General features: G+C 44.6%; 1 protein-coding gene across 3 annotated transcripts in view; it reads right to left on the reverse strand.

The window, feature by feature from the left end:
- The window catches only part of LOC106564646 (rab11 family-interacting protein 4A), a 51,672-nt gene that overhangs the window by 7,609 nt on the left and 30,653 nt on the right, over window positions 1-13,410 (reverse strand). For all 3 annotated transcript variants that reach the window (XM_014130820.3, XM_014130819.3, XM_014130822.3), the window contains exons 2-9: window positions 11,022-11,263; window positions 10,544-10,729; window positions 7,864-7,998; window positions 5,901-5,936; window positions 2,858-2,957; window positions 2,403-2,506; window positions 2,042-2,182; window positions 1,519-1,600 (exon numbers count right to left, since the gene is read on the reverse strand). In XM_014130820.3, the coding sequence (XP_013986295.1) occupies window positions 1,519-1,600; window positions 2,042-2,182; window positions 2,403-2,506; window positions 2,858-2,957; window positions 5,901-5,936; window positions 7,864-7,998; window positions 10,544-10,729; window positions 11,022-11,263 (1,026 nt within the window). The remainder of the gene's footprint in view (window positions 1-1,518; window positions 1,601-2,041; window positions 2,183-2,402; window positions 2,507-2,857; window positions 2,958-5,900; window positions 5,937-7,863; window positions 7,999-10,543; window positions 10,730-11,021; window positions 11,264-13,410) is intronic.

Consider the following 13,410-nt stretch of genomic DNA (forward strand, 5'->3'; position numbering starts at 1 on the left):
CCCAGTATCTCTACTTGCACATTCATCTTCTGCACATCTATCACTCCAGTGTTTAATTGCTATATTGTATTTACTTTGCCACCATGGCCTATTTATTGCCGACCTCCCTTATCTTACCTCATTTGCACACACTGTATATAGACTTTTTCTACTGTATTATTGACTGTATGCTTGTTTATTCCATGTGTAACTCTGTGTTGTTATGTGTCGAACTGCTTTGCTTTATCTTCACCAGGTCGCAGTTGTAAATGAGAACTTGTTCTAACTAGCCTACCTGGTTAAATAAAGGTGAAATAAAAAAAATAAAAAACATTCTTCTCCGCAATGAGTCTGGATCTGAGTCCCTCCTGACGATTTTTAGAACAGAACAACATTCTAGCCACTGTGATTGGTTCCAGAAACCAATGGGTTGGGCCAGAGACAGAATACACATGGGTAAAGCGGAGGTTTGAAAATTCGTCATTGGCTTTGATACAATCAAATCGCTGATGACTTTGTTTTGTACAACGCCCCTCATTTTGACGTCACCACAAACGACTTCAACGATGGCAGTCTCAGACTGAGGTGAACGACAGAGCAGCGAAATAATTCAGTTTGAGTCGTCAGGAAACCTGAAGTGTATAGTATAGTAATTAGTTAGTGTGACTGTCTGTTAGGAGTTCACACAACCACACAATCAAATGATCATGCAGACCAGTAATGCCAACTCCCTTTCATGTTTTCACCAGGCAGGCTAGAAATAGAGGTGTTGATATGAGCCCAGCTGTAGCCTTCACACCTCCAAACGTGTGTGTGTGTGTGTGTGTGTGTGTGTGTGTGTGGTGTGTGTGTGTGTGTGTGTGTGTGTGTGTGTGTGTGTGTGTGTGTGTGTGAGACGTTCGTCGTAAAGGGTAGACCAAGGCGCAGCGTGTGTTGGGTTCATCATATTTTATTTAACGGTGAACCAGCAAAAAACAAAACAATAAACAACACAACGAACAAAAAGTCTTGCAGGCTACTAACAGCAGTACAAAAACAAGATCCCACAACTGAAAGTGGGAAAAAGGGCTGCCTAAGTATGATTTCCAATCAGAGACAACGATAGACAGCTGCCTCTGATTGGAAACCATACTAGGCCAATCAAAGGAGAAAAAAAAAAACATAGAAATATAACACATAGAATGCCCACCCCATGTCACACCCTGACCTATCCAAACAGAGAAAAACGTCTCTCTCAGGTCAGGGCGTGACAGGGGGGGGTGTGTGTGTGTGTGTGTGTGTGTGTGTGTGTGTGTGTGTGTGTGTGTGTGTGTGTGTGTGTGTGTGTGTGTGTGTGTGTGTGTGTGTGTGTGTGTGTGTGACTGTGGCAATTGGTCACGTGCTGTTGATGGAAGGGTGTTGATGTTTTGTAACCAGTTATCGAGGCCTCTGTCTGTGTAGAGATAGTAGTACTGGAGTTGCATGAGTGAGAGCGTGTGTTTGTACTAAACGTAGCCTACTGTGTCTCTGAGGATGATATGTAAGCAAGCACGCACATACCTCGTCCAGTTTCTCTGTCTGAGACTTCAGTCTGCACATGTTCACCGATATATCCCCGTTTTCCTCCTCTAGCTGTTGGACTCTGTAGGGGAAGAAGAGGAAACACATTATGATAATTCATCATGTTTAACATATGTCAGGGTTATTCAAAACAAGGCCACTAACAAAGAGAAATGGACATTAGCAGTACAGCAGAACCTCAAGGTCTGGATTCAGTATCTAGCTCAAGGCCTAATCTATGGTATCTACCTAGCACTATGGACTACACTCTAAGAAGAAAGGGTTCTTTGGATGTCCCCATAGGAGAACCCTTTTTGATTCCAGGTGGAACACTTTTGGGTTCCATGTAGAACCCTCTGTGGAAATGATTCTACATGGAACCCAAATGGTTCTCCTATGGGGACAGCCAAAGAACCCTTTTAGGTTCTAGATAGCACCTTTGAGTACACGCATACATGTAAATATGAGTATCTACAATGCAGTGTATAAATGATTGAAGTAAGTGTGTTTGTGTGTGTGTTACCGGTTGTGTAGCAGCTCTAGCTCAGTGTTCTTGTCTCTCTCCATCTTGCTGTAGGTCTCACGATGTCGTCTCTGCTCCTCCTCTGCGTTCTGCTCTGCCCGCGCCTCCTGGTCCTTCAACTGCTCCTCCAACTCGTGGACCCTGTGAGTGACACACACACGCCCCACACATAAACAAACATTAGCATAAATGAGATATGCAACAAAAAAAATGCTCACACACATATATATATATATATTTAAGAATGAATGTGTGTGTGTGCATTCGTACATGTGTTTGTGTGTATGTGTTTGTGTGTATCTATGTGTATGTGTGTGTGCGTGTGCGTGGGTGGGCATGCATGTGTGTGTAAACCTCCTACCTGTGAACCAGCTGTGTGTTCTCCTGCTTCAGCTTGGACTTGAGATCTCCGTTCATCAGCGTGTCATTCTCCAACTCTGCTACCTTCTTCTCTAAGTAACTCACCTGTGTGTGGGAAAGAGAGAGAGAGAGAGAGAGAGAAGGGGGGGTGAGGTAAGAGAGGGCGAGAGAGAGTGAAAGAGAGAGAGGGTAAGAGATGTTATATCATTGATTCATCCAATGTCCTTACTTCAGCCAGCACAATCAGCAACAAGCTCTGCCAGAGCCATTCATCTCGATTCACAGCAGAACACCTCTTGACAGTAGCAGCCAATGCAATCAATTTCACAATTAGTATCCCATCAATTTTCACCTTAATAGAATGGAGTGCAGGTAGTGGAACGGTCACAGATAGAGACAGACATTATAAATGGTAGTCCTTTCCATAGAATTAATCAGAACGTATCTCTATGGTACCTTCTCAGTGATGTCGATGTCACAGGAGTCAATGCTGTCTCGGAACAGGTCCTCTGTGCTGCCGTTGCTGCTGCTGAAGTTACTGGTGTGGAGGAGCTGTCTGCAGACAGAGAGAGAGGAAGAGAGAGGAAGAGGCTGTTATACAAGACTTGAAGAAAAAACAATAAAATCTCTCCCAACGGTGGTAGTCCTAGAGCTATCCTTTTTAAGCTTCACCCTATAGGGCATCAATCTGAGCTTTACTGCTGAACCATAATACCACTGTGTGTGTGTGTGTGTGTGTGTGTGTGTGTGTGTGTGTGTGTGTGTGTCCACTCCTGCAGAGAGAATGCTGCAGGATAGGATGTAAAAGGGACTATAAGCAAAAGGGCTGTGCCAGTGGGGGAGCTGATCATATTGCATAGAGTGCAGACACACACACATGCACACATCACACACTATTATACTACAAAGACACACAGGCATGCATGCCCATATGTACGCACACACACACGCGCACACTCACACACACAGTGGCATTCAAACTGCCACCACAACATCTAGCCCCACTCTAACTAATGGAATGGCTTCACACCAGCCTCCATTACAGAGACTATTCATCAATAAGAGGAGGAGAAAAGGAGGGAAAGAGTAAGGGAGGAGAGGAGGAGAGAGTAGAAGAGAGGGAGAGAGTAGAGGAGAGGTAGAGAGTAGGGAAGGGAGAGAGGAGATGAGAGGGAGAGAGTAGAGAGAGGGAGAGAGGGCGAGAGTGGAGAGAGTAGAAGAGAGGGCGAGAGTAGAAGAGAGGGCAAGAGTAGAAGATAGGGAAAGAGAAGAGAGAAGAGAGAGGAGAGAGTAGAAGAGAGGGCGAGAAAAGAGCGAGGAGAGAGTAGAAGAGAGGGAGAGGGTAGAGGAGAGGTAGAGAGTAGAAGATAGGGAGAGAGTAGAAGAGAGTAGAGAGGAGAGAGTAGAAGAGAGGGAGAGAGTAGAGAGAGGAGAGAGTAGAAGAGAGGGAGAGAGTAGAGAGAGGAGAGAGTAGAAGAGAGGGAGAGAGTAGAAGAGAGGGAGAGAGTAGAGAGAGGAGAGAGTAGAAGAGAGGGAGAGAGTAGAAGAGAGGGAGAGAGTAGAGAGAGGAGAGAGTAGAAGAGAGGGAGAGAGTAGAAGAGAGGGAGAGAGTAGAGAGAGGAGAGAGTAGAGAGAGGAGAGAGGGAGAGAGGAGAAGAGGGAGAGTAGAGAGAGGAGAGAGTAGAAGAGAGGGAGAGAGTAGAAGAGAGGGCGAGAGAAGAAGAGGGAGAGAGGGAGAGAGTAGAGAGAGGAGAGAGTAGAAGAGAGGGAGAGAGTAGAAGAGAGGAAGAGAGTAGAAGAGAGGGCGAGAGTAGAAGATAGGGAGAGAGTAGAGAGAGGAGAGTAGAAGAGAGGGAGAGTAGAAGAGAGGGAGAGAGTAGAAGAGAGGGCGAGAGAAGAGCGAGGAGAGAGTAGAAGAGAGGGAGAGAGTAGAAGAGAGGGAGAGAGAAGAGCGAGGAGAGAGTAGAAGAGAGGGAGAGAGTAGAAGAGAGGGAGAGAGTAGAAGAGAGGGAGAGAGTAGAGAGAGGAGAGAGTAGAAGAGAGGGAGAGAGTAGAAGAGGGAGAGAGTAGAGAGAGGAGAGAGTAGAAGATAGGGCGAGAGTAGAGAGAGGAGAGTAGAAGAGAGGGAGAGAGTAGAGGACAAGACAAAGGAAAAGAGTAGAGAGGTTGGGGAGAACACTATGCACATAGATCAGTGCTGGCAGGCCAATCTCTCTTTGTCAGTTTAATTCAGTCTAGAGGGAAGTAAGACAAAACCCTAGACACTGTACATTGACCACAATGAAAGGATATTTATATGATAGGTAAGCTATAAAAAACCTTGAAAAGAGCCTATATAACTGACAATCTCTTAGAAAAAAAAAACTATTGGAACGAAGAACTGATATTGGCACAAGAGGAAATGTTGGAACAACTAAGAAAAGTACATTTAACTAAAATGTACGCTTAATCCAGTATGAAGTAATGTATAGAATTTTATTAGAGGAGACAAAATTCAAAAATTCTACAGCACAACACCCGATTCATGTATGTCTTAAGTGTACAACTAACAATGAACCAATAATCCATGCCTACTGGAAAGGTATGGGCGGAGTTGAAAGTTGGCTGTCAGAAGTATTACAATGTAAATGTACTTTTAATCCGTCTGTCTGCATATTTCAAGACATGGCATATGGGGGTGTAGTGAGATACCCAATGGGTTGGACGATACTTTTCTCGTCAATCATCTTGAAAAAAGAAATACTTAAGAAAACTGGAAATCACCCAATCCTCTGTTGTTAACACAATGGAAAGCTCTAATGCTTTATTATCTAAATGTTGAAAGTGTGTGGGCGACGGAGAGAAACAAGATGGTGCCGTTTGAGGCCATGTGGTGGAGAGTGATGCTTGAGATGGGGGTGTCAGCATGTGGGTCTGGGCAGGTGTGATATAGTTGATGTTTGTGTGATGTTGTCGTTTGTATGTGTATTGTAAAATAACCTATAATAATACCTCTACTGCAATGTATACAGGTACACTTGTATGTTGAACACAGTGCACTTGCTTCAAACAAACAAGCATCTTCATTTGATCACCCTGTTGATCAATTTCCTTCATTTGCCCATATTTCCCGTTGCTGCAGGGTTATTTTCCTGCTGTGAGAAACTGGTCAAATTAAGATCTGTACACAGTAGTAACTGTAGCAGTAAAGTGAACACAGAAGAGGTAGTGCTGGCCCCCCCAGCACAGAAAAAAAAGAAAAAAAGATGTTTAGAAATGAAATGTATGCATTCACTACTGTAAGTCGCTCTGGATAAGAGCGTCTGCTAAATGACTAAAATGTAAATGTAAAATGTAATGTAGAGAGGTTCAGTATACCTAAACCATTACCGTATTACCTAGATAGTAGTCTAATACACTGGGTGACATAATGATCACATGACTAACGGACTGGAACAATAAGGAAATGGCCAACATACAAAAACAAACAAAGTAACACACATATGGAGACGTGACCGACCTGCCAAAGGCTGTGCTGGAGATTTTCCTATTGGGGCTGGAGAAAAAGAATCAGAAAACATCCCAGTTAGTCTTTATCCTTGTCAGATGTCATGGATATGTCTAGAGACTTTAGTTTATTAGTTATAACAATGAATTATAGATAGTAAAGCTAATTGCTGTTTGATTGGTATTAAGGTAGTATTGTTAATCAGTATTTTGCACAAGAAGAGAAAGAGAGTGTGTGTTCCAAATAGCACCATGTTCCCGATAGTGTATAGTGCACTACTTTTGACCAGAGCCCTATAAGCCCTGGTCAATAGTAGAGCCCTACAGGGAAAAGGGTGCCATTTACAACACAACCAGAGAGTAGGGCATGAAGGGCATGTCAATGTTAATGAAATAACGTTCCCTGAGGGTGCTGCTGGGAACAGTAGTTTTGTGGGCTCAGCAATAGTTCTGTCTCAAAGCTTTGTGTAAGCTTCATCATTAAATCAAAGAGAGAAATCTCTCTCTCACACACACACACACACACACACACACACACACACACACACACACACACACACACACACACACACACACACACACACACACACACACACACACACACACACACACACACACACACACACACACACACACACACGCACACACACACACAGGTGTGAGAGTACACCTTATGCACACACAGAAATGCACGTGCACACACACGTTTATGCCATTTCAAGCATCTCCCCAGACTGACTGCATGCTGACGGGGCATCTTTTTCTGTCTCCTCCTGTCCCTCCTTCAAGGATTGATCTTGTGAAGTCTTCCATCTCTCTGCCAGCAACAGGTCACTCTCAGCGACTCTGCATCATCCATCTTTGCTTTAATTGATCCTTCTCCTACAATCCCTCTCTTTGTCGCTTTTTCCTTCTCTGCATGCCCATTCACCTATTTATCATTCCACATTCTCTCACCTCCCTCCTCTCCCTCTCTCTCTCTCTTCCTTCTCACTTTCTCTCTCCCACTCCCATTCCCCCTCTCTCATCCCCATCCTCTCTCCCTCTCCTCCCTTTACTACTCCCCCTCTCTTTACTTGCTCTCCTGCAGAAGGTAGGGGTCTGACTAATTACTGTAAGCCCAGGTATTCATCTTAGTAGAGAATAACCTTTTCAGGCAGAAGAACTGCAGAGTCAGCAGAGACAGAGCAGTAGTTGAAGGGAAGACAAAACGATTCCAGAGTCCTCACCACTTCATTACATTCATTACCGAGTTCTCCAGGCTAGGGCCACTACTGCTATAGCTTACATATAGTAGGAGTGCAAGTGTGTGTGTGTCTGTGTGTGTGTGTGTGTGTGTGTGTATGTGTCTGTGTACAAGAGAGCGCAAGTCTATATAAGTAAGTTCTATGTGAGATGTGAGTGTTTCAGTCAGTGTGTGTTCATCAAAGAAGGTGTGGGTGCGTTTGTTTACAGAGGAAGTGATTAAATCCATAAAGATCACACAGGATAACGTGTCTGAAAATAGACCCACCTCTCACTGTACACACGCTGATGATGTGGGTCGATGAATGGTGGCAACCCATTCTGACATTTGGGGATTTACGTAACAAGTAAATCACAAGTGTGTGTGTGTGTGTGTGTGTGTGGTGTGTGTGTGTGTGTGTGTGTGTATGGGCGGGGACAAGACATTTAAGCTCTTGGTGACAAGACCAAAATAAACAGCAGGTCACTATGACAGTATTATCTAACCTATCTTACCTACAGTACAATAGTTGGTCAGGGTAGACATAGTGGATAACAGAAGTGTGTCATTTCCCTGAAATAATGATCAGGTTCATTTTCTGTGCGATCACATCTCATTCTCAGAGCCAGGAGTTTTCCTGTCCACGTGATCTGACATGAAAAAATCCTGCGACAGCTACAGTTCCACTTACTCAGCTGGGCTCTAGGCCCGCACGTGTAATGGTGTTGGTGGGTGTCCTATCCTGTGTTACCTGTTGGCTTTGAGGTTCTTCAGCCTGGCCTCCAGGTCGTTGAGTAGGTTGACCTTCTTACAGCACTGGGAACAGTACACATCCATCATCTCATTGTTGTACAGGTGGCGTGTCTTCCTGGGGCTCTGGCCAGCACTACACACACAGATGAAGATAAAGCGTTAGAGACAGAATACACACACACACACACACACACACACACACACACACACACACACACACACACACACACACACACACACACACACACACACACAGTAAAATCAGATTTAAAAAACAGATACAGGAACAGGCACACACATACACATGACTACCGCCCCGTAGCACTCACTTCCGTCATCATGAAGTGCTTTGAGAGACTAGTCAAGGACCATATCACCTCCACCCTACCTGACACCCTAGACCCACTCCAATTTGCTTACCGACCCAATAGGTCCACAGACGACGCAATCGACATCACACTGCACACTGCCCTAACCCATCTGGACAAGAGGAATAGCCATGTAAGAATGCTGTTCATCGATTACAGCTCAGCATTTAACACCATAGTACCCTCCAAACTCGACATTAAGCTCGAGACCCTAGGTCTCGACCCCGCCCTGTGCAACTGGGTCCTGGACTTCCTGACGGGCCGCCCCCAGGTGGTGAGGGTAGGTAACAACATCTCCACCCCGCTGATCCTCAACACTGGGTCCCCACAAGGGTGCGTTCTCAGCCCTCTTCTGTACTCTCTGTTCACCCACGACTGCGTGGCCATGCACGCCTCCAACTCAATCATCAAGTTTGCAGACGACACTGCAGTGGTAGGCTTGATTACCAACAACGACGAGACAGCCTACAGGGAGGAGGTGAGACCCCTCGGAGTGTGGTGTCAGGAAAATAACCTCACACTCAATGTCAACAAAACAAAGGAGATGATCGTGGACTTCAGGAAACAGCAGAGGGAGCAGCCCCCTATCCACATCGACGGGACAGTAGTGGAGAGGGTGGAGAGTTTTAAGTTCCTCGGCGTACACATCATGGACAAACTGAAATGGTCCACCCACACAGACAGCATGGTGAAGAAGGCGCAGCAGCGCCTCTTCAACCTCAGGAGGCTGAAGAAATTTGGCTTGTCACCAAAAACACTCACAACCTTTTACAGATGCACAATCGAGAGTATCCTGTCGGGCTGTATCACCGCCTGGTACGGCAGCTGCTCCGCCCATAACCGGAAGGCTCTCCAGAGGGTAGTGAGGTCTGCACAACGCATCACCGGGTGCAAACTACCTGCCCTCCAGGACACCTACACCACCCGATGTCACAGGAAGGCCAAAAAGATCATCAAGGACAGCAACCACCCGAGCCACTGCCTGTTCACCCCACTAACATCCAGAAGGCGAGGTCAGTACAGGTGCATCAAAGCTGGAACCGAGAGACTGAAAAACAGCTTCTATCTCAAGGCCATCAGACTGTTAATCTCTTGGTAGATAATGCGGTCGGGATTTGATAGTGAGGAATTCTAAGTCAGGTGAACAAAAGGACTTGAGTTCCTGTATGTTGTTATGATCATACCACGTCTCGTTAATCATAAGGCATACACCCCCACCCTTCTTCTTACCAGAGAGATGCTTGTTTCTGTCGGCGCGATGCGTGAAGAAACCAGGTGGTTGTACCGACTCAGATAGCGTGTCTCGAGTGAGCCATGTTTCCATGCAGTTCACATAACACACTATTTCCCATGGAAACGTACACAACCATCTACAAATATCATAAAGCACTAATCTAAACTCAGAAGTAGGACAAAAATAAGTCCATAGTAATGAGTTTAGGTACTTGATATTCAGAGCGGGACCAAGGAAGCTGAATAGTGTTGGGAGTAAATCCTCCTTCAAAACAGCTCCATAGATGAATTTTAATCAAGAGAGGCCCTGGGGGCCATATAGGCTACGTCTCCAATGGCACCCTATTCCCTTTATAGTGCACTACTTTTGACCAGGGCCAATAGGTCTCTGTTCAAAAGTAGAGCAATATGTAGGTAATAGGGTACATTGGGACACCATCATACTCAATTCCAGTCAAGAGTAAAAACGAATGAGTTTGGTAAGTGAAGCTCTGAGAGAGGAAAGAAGCAGCCTGAAGTGGGTACACACACACACACACACACACACACACACACACACACACACACACACACACACACACACACACACACACACACACACACACACACACACACACACACACACACACACACACTGGGGGATTAAGAAGGTAACAGACTTATAGGACAGGAGGTATGAGACTTGACAGGGGGTGTTTTGTGAAAATATAACATTATGCTCTGTGGGGTTCAGTAAGTCATCATCACTTGGATCTGAAATCGTTCAAACTCTTAGCTCTGTGTGTTTGTATTTCTGGGTTGGGTGATGCTGTCCATGCATTTGTCATCTTTTTGTTGCACAGTGTTATGCAGATTTCTCTAGTTTATCAGTTTGCCTTTCTGGGTCACATGATGTTTGACAGGCAATGAATCATCTTTGTGTTTGTGTTTCTGTCTCATATCATTTCACACAGTTTTGGTCATGTATATGTTTGTATTTCTTGTTGTATATGGAGTTCCCCAATTTTATATAGATGTTGTAATGATACTCTATATAATAGTGTGTCTGTGTATTAGCGTGTCAGGGTCTCCTCTTACCTGGAGGGTACAGAGGAGCCCAGGTCAGAGTAGCCGTTGGTGCGCGTCTCGTCCTCGGGGCAGGGGCTGCTGGGAGTGTAGTCCACGTCCTCTCCCTCTCCGTAGTCCTCAAACTGCTCCTCGTTCAGAGAGGCAGAGGAACGCGTCGACAGGTCAGAGGTCACCGATGGGTTTAGCTGACTGCACCTGCAAAAACAGGAAGTAGACTTTCAGGAAGTAACATTCAATAAGTTTAAAGTGTCGTAGTGAAAAAAAACAAGTTGTACATTCATTTTTCAATTATAAGGGTGACTATTCAGATTCTGACAGTGCAGATTTTTTTATAAGATTGCAAATTATGTATTTCACATGAGGTAGATGAGTTACATGTACATTAACAAGCCTAATCTTTACAGTTTTTTTTATAAAGAGAGTTCACTTATAAAGACACCATATGTTCAACACCACACAAAGATTAACAACTAAAAGAGGCACTCACTTGTCACCAGGAAAGAAAAGTCCCCCCAGTCCATCCTCCTTGTCTCCTCCGCTCCTCCCGCCTTCAGAGACATCTGATCCCGGGTTGCTCTCCACAGCACTGTCCATGTCTAACTCTGCCCTCTCTCTGCCCTCCACCTCTCTTTCCTCCTCTCCCTCTGGGAATAGATGGCACCCAGGCTCTGGGTTAAGGGACACCCGCGTGCACATGATGACCGGATGTGCAAGGGCTTTGTCAACACGCTGTAGAGCGAGAGAGAGATTTGATTTATTAGGATCCCCATTAGCTGACGCCAATGGCGACAGCTAGTCTTACTGGGGTCTGAAACATAACGAAAAACACATTACAGACAAAAGATTTTAACATTTACATACAGAGGGAGTGAGGTAAGCAAGGGAGGTCCCCCCCCCCCCCCCCCCCCCCACACACACACACACACACACACACACACACACACACTTTTGTGCAGTCAACAGAACTACAGGACTGTGCAAATAGTACTCTCAGACCTTCAGTCAAAATATTGATATCGTCTAACACTGATAGACACGTTTTTAGCAAAGGTTACATGTTGGTTGTGAACAGTGAGCTCAAACCTGAAATCCAAGTGCTAGAACTAGTGCTCAAAATGAGGTCTTAACTCATACAAGGTGTTAAGTAAAACACTAAAGGGATTTAAATCAGGCTTTTGGATTCCTTCATTGTGGGAAGACTCTGGGGGTCACGGAGGGTATTGCGTTGGGGTCAAAGGTCATGAGACTGGTCATTCAGTTACCCTCTTATAGCTCTAATCCAGTCTAATGGTAATAGAGTAAAGAACGACCGATAACCGATAATCAGCCGTGCCGATATATCGGACCAATATTGGCCTTTTCTAGTCTATCGACTATCAGCCCTTCTCTATCAGCTTAGCAGATTGTCCTTTCTACATAGCAAAGCTGCTGCTATGCCAGCCACCCCTCACTGCCTGAGCCACGAGCACTGCACAATGCAGAGGAATGTCTAGCTGGGAAAGTCAGCAGCAGCAAGCTAGCTCATTCTCCAACAGAAAGGTGCAGTAATGAGAAATGGATAAATTAACAGTGACCAAAATCAAACTCCTGTTGCAAATATTAGTTTAGTTAATTCAATAAGCTAAGTAGATAGCTATGTAACCTTTTAGCAAATATTACGATAACTAACCATTTCATCTGTGGTGTTATCTAGTTAGCTATATTAGCTACTATGCTAGCTAGCTGACTAGATAAACAAGGTGCTAAGATATCAGATAGGAGCTAATAGCCAACGTAGCAAGCTAACGTTAGCTGGTTATCATTTTGAACATGCACCATTTTCAGCAACAAGCCGACTCCGTAAATTGACAGTTGATAGTCAGGTTAAATGATTGTCGTAATAGGGAAAGAAAGAAGTGTTTTAAAATGCCTAAATAAAGGTTGGCAATAGGTTTAGCTACCTAAGAATATTCCTGCATATTTAATGTTTATGCACCAAGAAAGCTATAGATCACGTGTTTGTGCGTTCTCACGTCTCAAACTATTGGCAGATTTGAGTCATTCAGACAGAACGTGTTTGGTCGTTTCATCTTTTTTCCTACCCTCGCTATCCTTGTTAGATATTATGCACATTTATGGCTTGGCAGCAAATGTCATCGCCATTGAGCTAGTTCTCATAGTAGCAGTAAACATCACCAAGTGATATGAGCGACGGAGATTGATGTAAGGACATGTGAAAGGGAGCGGAGTTACAGCCTCGCTCTATCCAATCGTAGCTGTAGGATAAAGTTACAAACCGCCCATTTGTTGACAGATAGCTGAACTAGCCAACTGAGTTGTTTTGAATTTCGTCCAGGCAGTTTAAAGATGCTTACTGACAGATATAAGAAAAAAATCCAGATCACGGAAAATGACAAAATATACTAGTTTGATAAGCATCCATGATCACAAATCATGGCGTTAAATTGGACCCATTTGCATCGAATAGATGTTATTTTATATTCTCAAACTAACAGCAGTGCCGACATGATGTCCTTCCATACAGGCGTGACATGCTGGAGTGATGCTTCTATGCAAATGTTGTTGATCAGTAGGCTGATTGGCCCAGCATCGTCCAGATTTGGCCGGGGTAGGCTGTCATTGTAAATAAGATTTTGTTCTTAACTGACTTGCCTAGTTAAATAAAGGTTGAATTAAAAATATTTAAAAAACTCAGGGCTGGATGCCAAAAGTACTCTTCCTAACATCACTTGAACTCTGTTGGAGCCTGTCTGCCTCCCAGAACGCGCACACACATAAATACACACACACGCACGTACACAGTCACTATCTGGAAAGCGCACACACACATCTTTGTGCAGACTACAGGACAACGCAAATAGTACTCTCAGCCTTAT

This window comes from Salmo salar, chromosome 12 (genome assembly GCF_965601325.2).
Source record: "Salmo salar chromosome 12, fSalSal1, whole genome shotgun sequence".
Lineage (NCBI taxonomy): Eukaryota > Metazoa > Chordata > Actinopteri > Salmoniformes > Salmonidae > Salmo > Salmo salar.